Here is a 15798-nt window from a genome sequence, read left to right on the forward strand (position 1 = left end):
GGTAGGCAGTTCTTTCACACAGCAGGCTAGAAACATTCCAGCAAATCTTTAAGTTTGCAAAATTTATTGTTTGCACCCCGACCAAATGCACAACTTGATTTGACCTGCATGTTCTCACATACTTTCATCAGACCCAACACTATTTTAAACAAGTTTGGATCAGACAACAAAGCTCAGGTCATTCTAGCTTCTCTGGTAGGCAGTTCTTTCACACAGCAGGCTAGAAACATTCCAGCTAAGTTTCAGCTTTATAAGAAAATGATCTAAGTGTATACCTTCCGAGTGGCAGATGGGATTCTGAAATTAAACTATGATGCAGCTCTATATAGCAGTTACTCAACTTGCAGTGAATATAACTTAACTAGGGGTTGCACCAACTAGTTGACTAGGATATGCTTAATATAAACTAATATTACACCACTAATACACAGCTTCAATCTCATATAATATCGCTACTAACATGCTCTATTTAGTACGGTTTAATAAAAGAGTATTAGACTAAAATATTTTAAGTACAAGGACAGGGTTATAAAGCCAGGTATAAATAAAATAAATTAAGCTTACCTTAATCTTCGATGAAATAAAATGGACGAAATAAAACTTCCACAGGTAGAATGTATTGATAAGAAAGATGCTGAGTAAGCAATATGTGACGTAGCATCAATGTGCGCATGCACATTACCACGAGGTAGGACAGATTAATGGATAGCACAGAAAGTTGGAACACCTGTTAAAAAACAACAGGTGGAACACCGGAATAATATGCGACAGTGCCCCAGGGCTTTTCATCCATCCAACATTTCAATAGGACAGAACCGGGCATAATGGTGATGTTGAAGGAAGCAAATATTTCAATAAGTACTGGGAATTTTGAAAAGAAATTAATCATTAAATTTAGGAGTTATGAAATTCTAAATGTAAAGAAAGAATTTTTGTCATTCCAACTTATCAGTCATTGTCCAAGCCCAATATTTATTTCCTGTATCATACCTCATATGTCACTAACATTTCATCCCATTATCATATAACTGCTCAGTATGTGCTCAGTAACTACACTTGTGAAATTTACTGTTGCTGCTTTAGAAAACTCTGAATGAAAGTGATCTGTATTATTTTCTTTTTGTTTTATGCTTTTTTTTCATATTTAACCCTTTTTTTATTGCTAATTTTCTATATTTCACTGATACAGGATAAATCAGCTACTGAAGTCAATGAGGAAGAGGTCTGTATGAGCCCTGATTCCCCTGCCTTTAAGAACAGATGTCCCTCACAAAAAAAAACAAAAAAAAACAGAAGCTGAGGAAACAAGAGCTAAAACAAGACACAGACAGCTAGAGGGAGCACAAAAGCAGCCTGCTCACAGATAGATAAGAGGATGCCATTCATGTCCTCCTGTAGAAATTAATGTGAATGTAAGTGATAGACCAAAGGTCCAAGACCAAATTAAATCTGTTTCCAAGCAGAACTCAGCTGACTCTTGGAGGGCAAGGAGAAAACAATGTGAAAACCTCAGAGCATCATGTTGGAATTTTCAAAGATACAGTCTTGTCCACACCGTGTCCAACGCTCTCTCCTAGGTTTCAGTCATATCTGAAGCTGCAGCTGAGGAGCTCTGTGTTTCTTTGTTCAGACAGCTTGCCACTTTGTTGGGTGCTTGGTTCACTGCTGTAAACTTGCTTTGCTAGCTCTGATAGCTTGTGTAACTGGCTTTGTCCCTGTGTCCCTCTAACAGAGATCTTTGTATCTCTGTTAGAGATTTGTAGTTTGTTTTTGTTTAACCTGTACTGAAAGTCCATTTTTGTTTGGTTAAGATCTTTGATTTTCAACTCTGATCGTTTTGTGGATTTTGTTTTATTTAGTACATTTTTGTTGTAAGTCCCTACATTTTGATTATTGTTAATTTTTACCTTTTTATTTTTGTCAAAACTGAACAATAAACCTTTAAATTGTTAAACCTTTAACATCCAGGTTTCTTTAATGTTACTTCCGCTTCCCCCTGGCTGAGCTGGGTCATAACAGATGGCCTTTTTGGTGAAACACATTAGGAACACATTTCTCAACACAGTTATCTTCACATTGGATTTTTTACATATGTATTCAAGTTCTGAATCTGGATTTCCACCTGAACTCTAATATTTACTATCGCTGTCATACAGTGATGGGATATGTGTTTGTATATAAATATATTCTCTTCATAAGTCTTAGAAACGAGACTCACCACTAGTGTTTATTCAATGCACGTTCCCGTCTGTTGCGCGCCCTCGTCATGACCACGTCGCCATTTTGATTCGAAATTTATGACTTGAGTTTTTCCTGCCTTGCTTGCTAAACTTAGCCGCGCGTTGAATATCTTTATGCGTGAGTCCAAAACATACCTTGTACATTTGCAATAATACGTATTACTGTTAATGCAAAGGAGCTATTAATGCGTAGAAGTTGAGGATTTAATTGATTTCAAATCTATATTTGACGTTAGCTAAGTTGATCTAGTTCATGTTAGCCCTGTGCTGTCTCAGACTGAACCATTTTCAAAACAAACCACTTACAGGCTAACGAATGCTAGCCAGTTCTGCTAGCTAACAATTAGCTGGATAGCTTGTGACCTAAACACTGCTTATCGATAAAACCCACTAAAGTTTAACAGAGAAGTAAGGGACAACACTGGACTTTCAGCCAAAGGTAAGTCTGTACGTAAACATTTTTCATTTAACTTGGCTAACAAACGAATGCTAGACTGCTACGGTAACGACAAAGTTGAATATAAGTTCGGAAGCTAAGTTTGCTAACTTCGCTCAACAGTCAGTAGCTTGCATGCTAATCAAAAGAATGAGGAACTAGTTAAGACGAGCTTGATTATTCACCTTATTAAGGGCATTAATATTGTTAATAGGCTGATATAATATTGTCCAGTAGGTTAGATTTTCTTGAAAAGTCTGTTCAGGTGTTGAGATCAATCGTTGCTATGTAACAACACAATAGCTAAGTTTTGTTGTACTAGTAAAGTTGCTGCTGTTGAGTGGTATATTTTCCTATTGCAGTGATTCAGATCATAATGGTTTTACTTTTTTTTCTTTGGTGTATTGCCACTAATGTGAAAACCAATAGGAAGACGTTTGTTTTGTGGTGTTTTTGCACACGGTCTGACTCGGCTGAGGCCAGAACGAACTCAGCTTTTCTTGATCATGTACAAGAATAAAGTAAACATTGGCTTGCTCAAGCGAAAGTTCAGACCACGGGATTGATTTCGGATTATTGTTTTGAGATTGGGATTCATTGGTTTTCATCTGGTGCTGTCTGCTGCCGGTGCCTCACTTGGTTTGAAGTAAACAGAAATCTGAGCTCCTACAGCAAGTCAGTTGATGTGCATTTCATGCCAGAGGCTAAGCAACCTGATTTTACATTTAGTTTGACTGAACCTCTGCTTATTTATTGGTTTTATTTAAACCTATAGTTAAAATGGCACCCTCTCTTGTCACAAAATATCCTGAAAGGTAAATGCACATTTTTGTCATTCACTGCACAGAAACATTACTGTCTGTAATATGTTATATACCACCAGGTTAGTGCACCAAATTGTAACCCCATTGTCATTCCATGCACCTCCATGTTGATAATCTAAACATATACATAAAAATATATACATACCCAGTAGTACATAAGTATTTTTACTTATGTACTACTGGGTATGTGTAACAATAATCATACATGTACTGTGGCATTAGTATCTAATTGTGCAGATGAATGTAAAATGTTTCCTCATGTTCACATTTATTGTATATTATTTTCTAAAACTGTGGTAATAGAGTGAAGGTAAGCATTACGCTGTTTTAAATTATTTTGATCCATATCCCTTTTTTGGCCAGCTATTGAATATGGATTTGACAGATTATTACAAGAGGTGCACCAGTTAGCCTATTTCTGTTTAATGCCAATTTATGGATTTTGTGTTTTTCTTTTCTATTTTTATGTCTTACCTACTAATTTGGGTTTTTGTTTTCTAAGAACTGTAACAAAAGAAAGCAAGCATACTTTAGGAACACATATATTTGAATCTAACAGAAAATGAAGCAATTATGAGATTATTCTATTGATGCATAAAACTGATTTTCCCACATTTTTCAGTACACAACCTGCTGGCCACAGATCAGAGTGGATAAAGAGTAAACTGTCTAATTGTGATCTTTAGTCTATCGAATCACTAACCCACAAACACTCCAAACAACCTTCTCCCCATTTTTTGACATTTAATATCTCAATGTCTCAAATTTAAGTATTCATATATCAAATGTTTGACCAGGTTGTGAAATTATTTCAATCTAATATTAGGTATCCAAAATCATAAAACTAGGTTGCTAGTTACAAATAGTTAAACATTTTCTGAAAACCATGGGAAACCCTCCTGTACAATTTAGGTGCTCTATAGTCACACTCACAAAACTGGTCAAAGAAAAACTCCACAAAATTGCAGGTATTAATGAAAGCAAAACTTTTGTTTGCATCACATTTTGACTCTTCAAGCATAATCTATTCATATATTTTTGGGTGTCCAAAGTTCTGTATATATAAATATTTTGCACAGACTCCTTTTTTTGGGATGTTAAATAACTTTAGCGTCAAGAATATTACTAAATCACACTCTCACATTGATTTAGTCTCTGCCATGCTGACTCCCACTATTTTGCAGCAGCAACAGTACTGTTGTATTTATTTATTTTTTGTTAAATATGTTTTTGATATTCTCATTAAGCTGTCATTAAAATTTCTAATTCCATTGGTGCACACTTTTATGATGAATCACACTATCTGCGTTCCACTGATGGATGGAACGCAGATTCCATCCATCAGTGGATGGAATCTGCCCTGCAAGACACCCTGACTTAAGGGTGTCTTGCACTCACCCTTAAGTCAGGGGTAACTTGACTCAGAACTGAGTTAGTTGATATTTCCTGTTCTGAAACTGAAAACTGCAGAGCTGGGTAGGTTTATTCAGAGTATATGCCTTCTACTCAAGGCTTGTTAAATATACTCTCTGAAATGGGGCCAAGATGTGCACTCTCTCAAACTGAATTGTCTAACCATGTGTATTTGGGCTATGAAAATTGTCATGAGTATGTTATTGTAGTCAAATTACAGTTATTTAAACTTCAGTGTAAATGAATATATTAGCAGTTGTAATATGTTTCAGATGTTGATCAGTCTCAACATTCAGTATGTCTTTTTTATTGAATTATGTTTTTTGTACTCGTCAGAGCACAAAAAACACTCATGTTCCAACCCACAAATAATGCAACCAAATATGTTACTTAAAGTTCACAGTACTTGTTAAATTAAATCTCATATTATGAAGGTTTGTGTTACTACTGCTATAAATGATTAAGGAAACTCCCCCCAACCCTTTCCTCATATTATTATTTGGGCAGTTTTTCCAAGTGTAATCAGTCCCCAGATACAGTGGTACTCTGACAGCTTGATAATAAGGTAAACAGACAAATCAGGCCACTCTGAAGTCTCTCACACTAAATGTTTACTTACTTAGCTATATAGCTAACAGCTGCTGAAGAAGAGGAATGTTGTGGTTTTTTTATGCATGCAGTGAGAATAAAAAAATCTTCAAAAAGCCGTCCTTATGCAGTTAACAATTCCAAAGTACAGCTACCCTGTTATTCTTTTTGGTTGTTTAAAAATCTACTTTCACTCCATTTTGCTTGGGCCTGATTCGTTTGATGGTCATTCCCAAAAACATGGAGCGGAAGGAGCAAAACAAACCTGATGTGTCTGAGTGATGCCATAGAACAGATGGGTTGCTGTAATGCTGATCCCACCTTCTCTCTGCTTTGGTAGATCTTTGACACATTCTAATCTTTCACAATGCCATATGAGCCTACCACAACATTTTCTTTAAGATGTGCACTGGAGTTTGACTCAACCATTAAGTGCCCTTCATCTCGAATTTCTGTTTCTTCTCTACATTGCCATTTTGGGCCATCCTGCTTCTATTTTAAAATTGTGAACAAATTAATTCTTGCCCATTGACTTAAAACAATAATGTCAGTTAATTTATCTTGGTACTTAAGTATTTGAATTTCCAAAAATGTCTGGAATGAAACAACCATATCTAGAAAAGTGGAATAAGTGGGGTTCAGCAACTGTAGGGTGCTGCTGTGTTTGGGAACATTTCCTGTTCCATGGGCCCAATTGTAGCTGACTGATTTATTTCTCTCTAGAGTGCATGGTCAGGTGTATGGTCAGGTAAACAAATCCTGTGAACACACTTTAAGTGAAAGTCACAGACCTTATAGGCTAGCAACTTTACAATGCATAGCAACTGATATATGGTAGCCTCTCAAATGTTGCATCCATGCAGACTGTCGCAATTACAGTAACATGTAGTGTGAATTAGCGCTATTTTAAATCACTCTACAAAAATCTATTATTAAATCAGTCTAAAGTTAATGCCAACATGAACAATTCCCTCCCAACCAGTTGATGGAAACACACCTAAATCATATTTTCTTTTATTTTTTTGTGACATTTTAAAGGTTTGGCTAAATTTGCATGACAGCTGAATGGAAACACAGCTATAGTTAAGAACACACCACCCAAACTCTGAAAAATAAGCCATAGGAATTTCTTGAATCAAAATGTAAAGGTATGAGCATCTTCCTTTATTTTTAAAGGTCTAACTTCCAAATATGGTTGCAGAGGCAAGATGTATCTCTTGCCTGTGCAAGAGATACATCTTTTTAGTTAGCTTCAGGGTTTTCCCCCAGAAAACTTGCTAAGCCCGGTGGTGGGGGCGTCGAGGCGGTCCACCGGCGGTCTAACGTGTTTTTGTATTAAAAGATGTTACGTTGACAGAAAATATTAAAGTATTACTGTGTAATTATATGTTACAGGAAAACATCTTCCAGTGAAATGCTATTAAAACCTGCAACTAGTCTAAAAACAACAAATTTGCACTTCTGTTTAATCCAAATTAAGTCAACAGCTCCGTCGGGCCCCCAAGAGCTTCAGGGGCCCCATAAACGCTAATATTTTAAAACAGACCACAGATTCATAAATGTAACACTTGTTTATTAAGATTATCAATGCTGTTAAACTTAATTCAATTTCAGCATACATAAATTAAAAGATTTTAAATTGTTTAATATTTAAATGCAAGATTTTAAGGAACTGGCAAGTTTACTTTGTTAAACTTCAAAGAACAATATTTATAGTTAGATTGTTTTGTTACCATAGCAACAATCTGAGGCTGTGACTTTAATCTTTGAATTTACAAATACAAATTAGTAAACTGCGATTATAACTTATTGCTTTTTAGGCTGGCCAATTAAACTACTCCCTTCTCCAATATTTCACTAAATCTAACACAGAAGCTGTTAGAGGTGCTGATTATTGTAGCAGCTAGAGGGGCCCCTAAGTCAAAGTCTGCGCAGGGCCTCATGCAACCTTGGACCGGCCCTGCACAATGAGTAAATCCGCTGCACTGCGCAGAGATGCACAACAAACGGGAGTTTTGGCTTTAGTAGCTCTTCCATTTCGTGTCTGTTGAGTTTTAATTGTCACAGAAACTATTCTGATTGGTCGAGTTTATGGGACTCGACCGTGTCTGACGGTCACGAGTTTCTCAGATCTTCGTGCGGCCGCACGCATTAACTCTGAGTAGACAACGCATTTGATATGGTTTAATGCATCATGTAACCGGAAAAATAATACTAAAAATAATATAAAATCAGCGTGATGCGTGACTCCAAGGAGAGCGTTAAAGCTCCTCACCGGGCTGAACCTGCATGATGAGGTTAGCGCTGCTCGTTATCCACAAACGCTCCGGCCAACCCGGACCACAGACATAAACTCTACAGGGAAGACAGACACAGAGCCACATGCTGGGCAGCGTGTTGAGATGTAAACGCCGCATATAATTGTTCGTTCACAAAGATTAATCATTCTCACCGCTCCACAAGGCGCCTCTGAATTCGCTACAAGTTATTCCTGCGGTTCACATTGGGCTGCGCAACCAGAGTTAACGCGGCGGGTCTTCAACTCTTACCTATAGTTCTCCAAAGGATCATAATTCCTCACATTAAGTTGATGTAAATATCCATACACCTCAGCCTGTGTCCAGTTTGAGTGAAAGGAGGCGCGCGCGATCCCGCTGAGGTAAAGCAGCGGCAGCGCGCGAGGCAAAGCGCAGAGGCGCCAGCGGTGTGATTGGTCCGCGCTGTCGGGTTTAAATGCATAAACTATAAACCTATCTATTATAAATCTATCATTTAGGAATAAATCTGCTCCGCTAGTGAAATGCTCAGAGCAACAGAGACGCTTGCAGCCTGGCATTAAAAAGAAAAAAAAAAAAGCGATTTATTTTTTTTTCTATTTATTTTCCTCGAAACGTAAACAAGCAACGCTTAGCCTGGCGGCGAGGCCATTAAAGTATGGCTGGCCGCCAGGCTTATATTACGCTGGGGGAAACCCTCAGCTTAATTATGCTAACTGACAAAACTCCTGGAAGAAAGTTTGAAAGTTAAGAGTTTTCAAATGTAAATGGAAGTTTCCCTTTATGTTAATGCTTTTTTACTTTGCCAAGTAATGTTTTCTTTGGCTCTAAATATTCACATACGTATTTTAAAAGACCGGTGGTCTTTTAGGTGCCACCAGTCCTCTTTAGACCACCGGTCTTTTAGGTGCCACCAGTCCTCTTTATTATTGTTATTATAGAAGCAGCCCCTGATGACTTCTGTTTTGGATGTAAAGTTTGCTTTTGTGCAGAGTCCACAGAGTCCATAGGGCGTTCTCAGTGGGTTTTTATTGCTCTTGTGTATTCTGTAAATGTATGCCAGATGGACGCTGCTAGCCCTGCTGTTGCCCTGTGTGCAGAAACCCATCCTCCTCATAGAGAAGCAAAAGTCAAAGAAAAAGGAGGAAGCACTTTGATTTCCTCCTTTGGTTTTACTTCCATGATTAACAGTTGAGCCTTTTGCTCAGAGAAACAGTTGACCAAGTTTCCAAAAATCTGTTTATTGTCTTATATATTTCAAAAGAGACACAGACAAGTAACTCACAAATGCACAAAACACCAAGCAAAACCAAAAGAAAACACATGAACAACTTAAACCTTCAGGGTGACAAACATAAGTTGATTGCAGTGAGACAGAGTACTTTAAGTTTATCTCAGGGATGTATGTTGAGACTTAGTCCAAGAGATGAATCATCCAGACATCAGTGGTTCAGTTTTGTACATTTTTCAAGCAAGTGAGTACATTTGGAATTAACATGAAGATAAGACTTACAGCCACTATAAGATAAAAGTAAAAGCAAAATTAGCTAGAATACATTCATCATTATGAGTACTTGTATTTTCCAAGAATAGCAAAAACTTTTCCCATATCTTTTTGAACATAAAATATTTATCTTTAATCACAAAGATGAGTTTTTCCAAGGCAAGAGAGCTTGATAATGTAGACATCCAAGTTTTTAGCAGGGGTTTGGTTATAGATTTCCTGGACCTGGCTATACTATATTTGACCTGCACCAAACAGTAAATTATGGCCTTTTAGTCAACCTTACTTAGTCGAGTTTGAGTGGGGAAAATTCCTAAGATGCACAATTTAGGGCAGGGATTAAGTTTAGTACCGATAATAAGTGAAATTTTATCCAAGACTTCAACAGTTGAGCAAGTTGAGTTGCTTTGTTGTGCTACTTGTGTTTGAATGAGTTTCTACAATACCTATGTGAAAGAGTGGAAGTTTTTTTTGTCATGAAGCCGTTCATATTTTTATTCTTTATTTAGGATACCGTTTGTTTCTGTTATCCAAATTAGAGCCTTTGTTGAGATCACAGAATGGATGAATGGAATTGATTCAACAGTTATTCCTGTAGTGATGGATATCTACATAATTTTAATGAAGATTAAAACAAACAGTCAGACTTCCTGATGATAAGTGGAACTCTAAATGCTGTGTCTTAATCATTAGAATGTTAACATTAAGTTGCTGTTCTACAGCAGTGTTTCTCAAGTTTTTTCAGGCTGAGGACCACTTAACCCATTTAGCAAACAGTCATGGACCACTTAACCTTAAATTGCCCCTGCTATAACACATCTTGCAACCCGGAAATTAAAATATTAGTATCTTGACTCATGTATTGTTATTTTCTTTGTTCATCCTAATGAGAAGAGTGGTGTTGTTTGGTAAATGACAAAGCCATGAACATGTCTACTTGGGGATTTTGATTTATTTACAGATTCTGAAAGTGTGGGGTCTAAACTTTCCAATGATGTCAACACATGGCAATATAAAAAGAAGTTGCTCTTTACTGCCAAGTGTTATGTACATTAATAACATTTAGGGCTATTTGTGATTTAGAAGCACAAAGAAAAAATAGACTTGTGTTACAGAAAGAAAAATCATTTTCTGCACCATTAAATATAAAAATAATTGGTAACACTTTATTTGAAGGGGGGTGAATAAGACTGTCATGACACTTTCATAAACATGACATAGCACCTGTCATGAACACGAATAAGCCTTCATGAATATTTATGACTGTTGTCATAAAGCGTCATTCGGTAAATTATGACACTTTTAATACAAAGTTGACATTATTCAAAATGTCTTTGTTATGACAACTTGACATTAACCAAGAAATCATTACTGATATAAATTTTTTATAAAAGTATTACTGATTTCACTTTAAAAATTAGGTAACTTTATGTTATTAAAGGTAAAGTTTAAACAGTAATGATTTACCCTTTTCTATCCATTGTATTACTTTATTGTATTTCTATAATTTAATATTTTTTAATTAAATAAAAACAATAGCTGTTGACCTTAAAGCAGAGCATCAAGGATGTCATAAAAAACAAATAACAGTTCTGACTAAATGGAGTGATTCCTACTGCTAACCGTTCAAAGGAAGCCAATTGATGGTGAACGACACATCAACACTCAGCCGCTATGACTTAGCTTACTCTGACATTATAAGTAGTCAACTGTTATCTGCAACTTTTCTTTTGTAGTCAAAAGAAAAGTTTAAGCCAGTTTTCCATCATTATTTTTAACACAATCCTTTTGGTAAGCTAACTGTAGCGTTGCACTTTGAGCTCACGTCATGGCAAATAAAAGGTTGTTTATATGCACTCGCGGACCAGTAAGGGCGCCCGCAGACCACCAGTGGTCCGGGGACCATAGTTTGAGAAAGACTGCTCTACAAGAACCAGAGTAGTTCTCTGAGTACACCTTCCCCTACCCTTGGAGGTATGGCCTAAAATGTACAGGACGGTGACCATTTTGGGTTGCTTTCCTGCAACCTGTTGGTTTATCAGCCCAGGTCTTTAGTTCAGCATTCAACCTCCCAGTATCTAACTCCTTGCTGGTTCCTCCCTTCGCCATTGCTTCCTGTTCCTCTCCGCATACCTCGTATCTCCTTATGTTAGCTAGTTATTTTTTGTTTGGATTATGTTTGTTTTCTGCTCTAGCTCCGTGTGGATTTTTTTGTACGTTTTTTTTTTTTGTTGCTCATCATTTTCATTAAATACCTTTTCATCATCATGTTCAGGGCAAATATGGATGTGTTTTTTGGTCTGGGAGTGGGAATATTAAACTTTTACTGCTAAAAACAATCTTTTAAAAAGCAATACGATTAATTTTGTAATTGACAGGGCCCTGATTTTTTTTTTATTATTTCTATGAACAAAAAATGTAGAAATTGTGGGGGCCCCCTGTTGGTCAGGGCCACTAGAATTGTCATCACTTTCCCCCCCTATATCGCGCCCCTGGTTGTCATAGACTAATTACTTATAATAGCACAATTCACTACTCACCCAGCATAAATAAGTCGACAATCAGTTAATGCTTCTTTTGATCCTAAATGCTTGACCCAACATGAAACTAAATGATTCATTTAGTTTCATTTAGTTAGTTTACAAAATAAACTCTTCTGGCTTGTCGTATAATATGAACTCTGCAGCTCCAGATAGTTATGTGGATCACCTCGACACCTGGTAAATCCTCAAGATTATAAGAGAAGTCTTTTTTTTTTTACCGATAATACAGATCATATCCTAAATATACATGTATTTTTTCTGAGATGGCTTGTCTGTTTCAGCCTATTTAGGGCATTAACATACTCGTGATCAATGTTGAGTTGTTTTGAACCGGAGAAATCCACTTCGGGATCTTATCTGAATTTCGCTCGTCATCCGGGTCGCGTGTCTGAAACCCAGCAATAGTTGATTGAAGTTTCCATAGATTGAAAATTATGGAAGTTCTTAGTTTTGATACATTTCATGTAAAATTTTTGATCTCTGTCTGTTTATTGGTGCATCTTTTCCTATTTTTCTTTTCAAATAATGGGTCTAAAGCAAATAACCTCACATCCCACTCTACCAATTTTGAGATTATAAATAAAGAGAGACCACATCATGAGCTAGCAATGGTTAAATCTCTTAGCGTCTCTTTTGTTTGCAGATTTAAAATCTCTTATGAATGCTGTGCTAAAATATATTTTTTGGTCTTTTGCAGGTTATGGTGAGCGTCACAGTGTGTCATCTCCTAAAGAGGCCTGTGTTTTAAGAAAAGACCCATGCTGATAAATGCAACACCTCACCGCACACTCTGTCTGCATAAACTCAAATGCCTGCCTGCCTGTGGGGGAGGTCTGATTAAAGAGATCCAGATTTCATCCACTGGTGTGTGTGAGCTCTTAACAGGGCACTTCTGGCCTGTTGCAGTTGTAGAAATGATGATGATTACATTTATTTGCGACAGGATTATATTATATTGTCCTGAAATGCACATAATTATCTTCTACATTTGTTTCATATTTTTAACATGCTTTTAATCATTGTTCCTGATTACTGTTTCCATGAAGCATGAAGGGGTTCACTGCTTTTTAGTTAGTTAGTTTGTTTTTTTTTCTTCTTTTTTTCCAGGCCTAGACTCCCCACTCCAGTGGCCAACATGTTTTGGAAGTTTGACCTACATACCACCTCCCACATCGACCAGTTGCTGGACAAAGAAGACGTGACCTTAAGAGAGCTGATGGAGGAAGATGACGTCCTGCAAGAGTGCAAGGCCCAAAACAGACGGTTGCTTCTCTTCCTCTCTCAGGACCACTGCATGCAAGAGCTAGTCAACCTCATCACCACAGAGCCCCCTGCTGACCTAGAGGAAAGAAGCCGCTTCAAGTGAGACCAACTGCTAATGGTAGCAGGGGAAAAAAATTCATCGATGTGCAGTTAATAGTACTATATTCTGTTTGGAATGTCATGCAGGCTACAAGGAAGGGTAGAAAAGAGACTGTTAATTAGAATTTAAGCCTGATGGTAAAAAGAAGAGAAAACTCATTTAATTCTGTAATTTAGTTCAGTATATATGTGAAACATTTATTTCTGTCAATTTTGGATTAAGGGTAACTAATTAAAACCCAAAATTCAGTCTCTCAAAAAAGATGATTAGTCCCTCCAGAAAGCCATTTTAACTCAGAAATGTGAGCCTGCTATGAAAGTTTGTTAATTTGCTGTATATCATGTGGATATTTGGTCAGTTCATGTTTTTGCATAAATTATGGAATCAATGCTGCATGGAATGGGAGAGATGGGTCTGAGGAGTAATGGAAGCTTAGGTTGCTTTAATAGTTGCCTTCAGTTTAGCTGTATTGTTTGCTCGGCTGTCTCTCAGCCTCCTGTTGACCATAGATGTGTTTAAAATTCCTTGATTGGATTGAAAAAAACAAAATTACAACATATTATTTAATTTGATCAAGACGTGCTTTTCATGCACCAGGCTTTATTCAGAATAGAGAGACTGAGATGCACAGAGTTGTTGTTCTGTGACTTCTGAGCACCCAGAATGGACCAGCACCAGGTTCTAACAATGTTTGAAACGTTACTGCACTCCTTGATTGAGGTTTTCTTCCCTTACATAGTGTCTGTCCACTGAATGCATGGGTGCATCATATTGACAAGGTACACACATGCATAGTTTGGTCAGTTTGCCACAATCAGAATAACATGATCCACACTGTTCGGATTATCAATCAGCTTAAACCACCCTCTCATTCTGATAACAATTTCATTCTGATGGAGCTGAATCCAATCAGAATATTCAGATTGGGGTATTTACATGATGTATTTTTATTCTGATCAGCTTACCTGGACATGTTTCCATATGTCCATGACATGTATACATGCATAGTTATTACACGACACCATGGTCAAAAAGACTATACTTTCACATGCCATAGCCTCGCTGCCGCGGTAGAATAATTCTGCAAAGTCAATAACATTTAGAAATTTAGATGTTATTAATTTAGTACTATGCTCCACAGCAAAGGGAAAACCCGTTGAAGTACCGTATTTTCCACACTATAAGGATTATAAGGCGCACCTTTAATGAATGGCCTATTTTAAAACTTTTTTCATATATAAGGTGCACCGCATTATAAGGCGCATAGATTAGACGCTACAGTAGAGGTTGGGGTTACATTATGCATCCACTAGATGGAGCGGCACTAAAGGGAATGTCAACAAAACAGTCCGACTCCGGTTGGCGAGGAGAGCCTTCCGCGACTGGGCCGGGGCGTGGTCGGACGATGGTTACCTTTCTCCGTTCACGCTCAGCATGTTCGTGGAGAATGTGGTGTTAAATGACCTGCAGATGACCTGATTCTAGACGGTCGGTAGGTAGATGGGTCAGTCAAACTTTATTAATAGATTTACAAACCAGCGTTCTGACAACTATCCCAGCATGCACCGCACGCTTCTTCTACGGGCGAAAATGAAGTTGGCGACTGCTTACCTTAGTTGCTAGACCTGTTGTGGCTCAATATTGATCCATAAATAAGGCGCACCAGATTACAAGGCGCACTGTCGGCTTTTGAAGAAATGGAAGGTTTTTGGGTGCGCCTTATAGTGCGGAAAATACAGTACAACTCACAAGAATATCAGTTCATCCAAAGCCAAGTCCATCCTCCACATCCCAAACGTTTTTAATACGACCTGGTTTTGAATATGAGTTGTCTACTGCTCAGGTTTGGTATAAGTCACAAAATCTCATCTGAGTCCACACAGTGCCACAAGTTGAGAAAATAAGGAAGGAAAGCAGAAAAGGTCGTTTCTAGGACATTCACCAAGCCTGTCTTTTCTTTCCGTTTGAACTGAACGGTACCTTTCTGTCTCATAGTTTGAAGCAAACCTTTCAGCTCCGGTCTTGGTCTTCCTTTACTTATTATTTCCTGCTTCGATTGAAAATCCACTTTAGAAAACCATTTAAGTGTAGAAATGTAGTCATCCATATTAATGTTGGTAGAGAGGAGAAAACAATGAATCTTTTGCACTTCACTTATTTACTATATTGCTTGCTCGCGGTCTCTTACTCTGCAGACGCAGAGTCACAAGACCAATGTCTGGGATCATGAGCGCCCCCTCCCATGAAGCAAGAAATCTGCCTGCGTCACCTTGAATCTGTTCTCTGCTGTTTATGATCGCTTCTCCGCACACGAAACACGTTGTGCACACAGTTGATGACAACAAACACTGTACATTATATACATAAGCTAAATTATGGAAAATCAGTTTATATATTAAATATTTTTTAACCATTTTATTGGCGACATACAGGCAGGAGTAACATGCTCTCATAGAATGGCAGCCAGTGCAGTTAGTGAGAGGTTGCGCGATCGAAAGTGAGGCTCAGTTTGCTGCTACCTCACCAACTTCGCTTCCGACGATTGAAATGGAAAATTGCGAAAATTCAGCGATTTTGAAGAAAAAATAATAAAAATTGGTTAGAACCTATA

General features: G+C 37.5%; 2 protein-coding genes and 1 long non-coding RNA gene across 5 annotated transcripts in view; 2 read left to right on the forward strand and 1 right to left on the reverse strand.

The window, feature by feature from the left end:
• The window catches only part of recql (RecQ helicase-like), a 25161-nt gene extending 23793 nt beyond the window's left edge, over nt 1-1368 (forward strand). Inside the window, exon 17 of the mRNA XM_007543286.2 lies at nt 1190-1368. The gene's annotated coding sequence lies outside the window, so the exon portion shown is untranslated. The remainder of the gene's footprint in view (nt 1-1189) is intronic.
• Nucleotides 1369-1926: 558 nt separating this feature from the next.
• LOC107834842 (uncharacterized) overlaps nt 1927-15798 on the reverse strand; it is a 41151-nt gene continuing 27279 nt past the window's right edge. Inside the window, exon 5 of the long non-coding RNA XR_001660665.1 lies at nt 1927-1939. This is a non-coding gene — a long non-coding RNA (uncharacterized LOC107834842). The remainder of the gene's footprint in view (nt 1940-15798) is intronic.
• ppp6r2a (protein phosphatase 6, regulatory subunit 2a) overlaps nt 2259-15798 on the forward strand; it is a 45266-nt gene continuing 31726 nt past the window's right edge. The window contains exons 1-3 of one of the 3 annotated variants that reach the window (XM_016666775.1): nt 2259-2679; nt 12522-12688; nt 12932-13186. In XM_016666775.1, coding sequence (XP_016522261.1) covers nt 12960-13186 — 227 coding nt within the window. In that variant the 5' untranslated portion in view covers nt 2259-2679; nt 12522-12688; nt 12932-12959. The remainder of the gene's footprint in view (nt 2680-12521; nt 12689-12931; nt 13187-15798) is intronic. The other 2 variants (XM_007543287.2, XM_016666774.1) reach the window with 2 other exon arrangements.

Source organism: Poecilia formosa, unplaced genomic scaffold, assembly GCF_000485575.1.
Source record: "Poecilia formosa unplaced genomic scaffold, Poecilia_formosa-5.1.2 Scaffold794, whole genome shotgun sequence".
Taxonomy (NCBI): Eukaryota; Metazoa; Chordata; class Actinopteri; order Cyprinodontiformes; family Poeciliidae; genus Poecilia; species Poecilia formosa.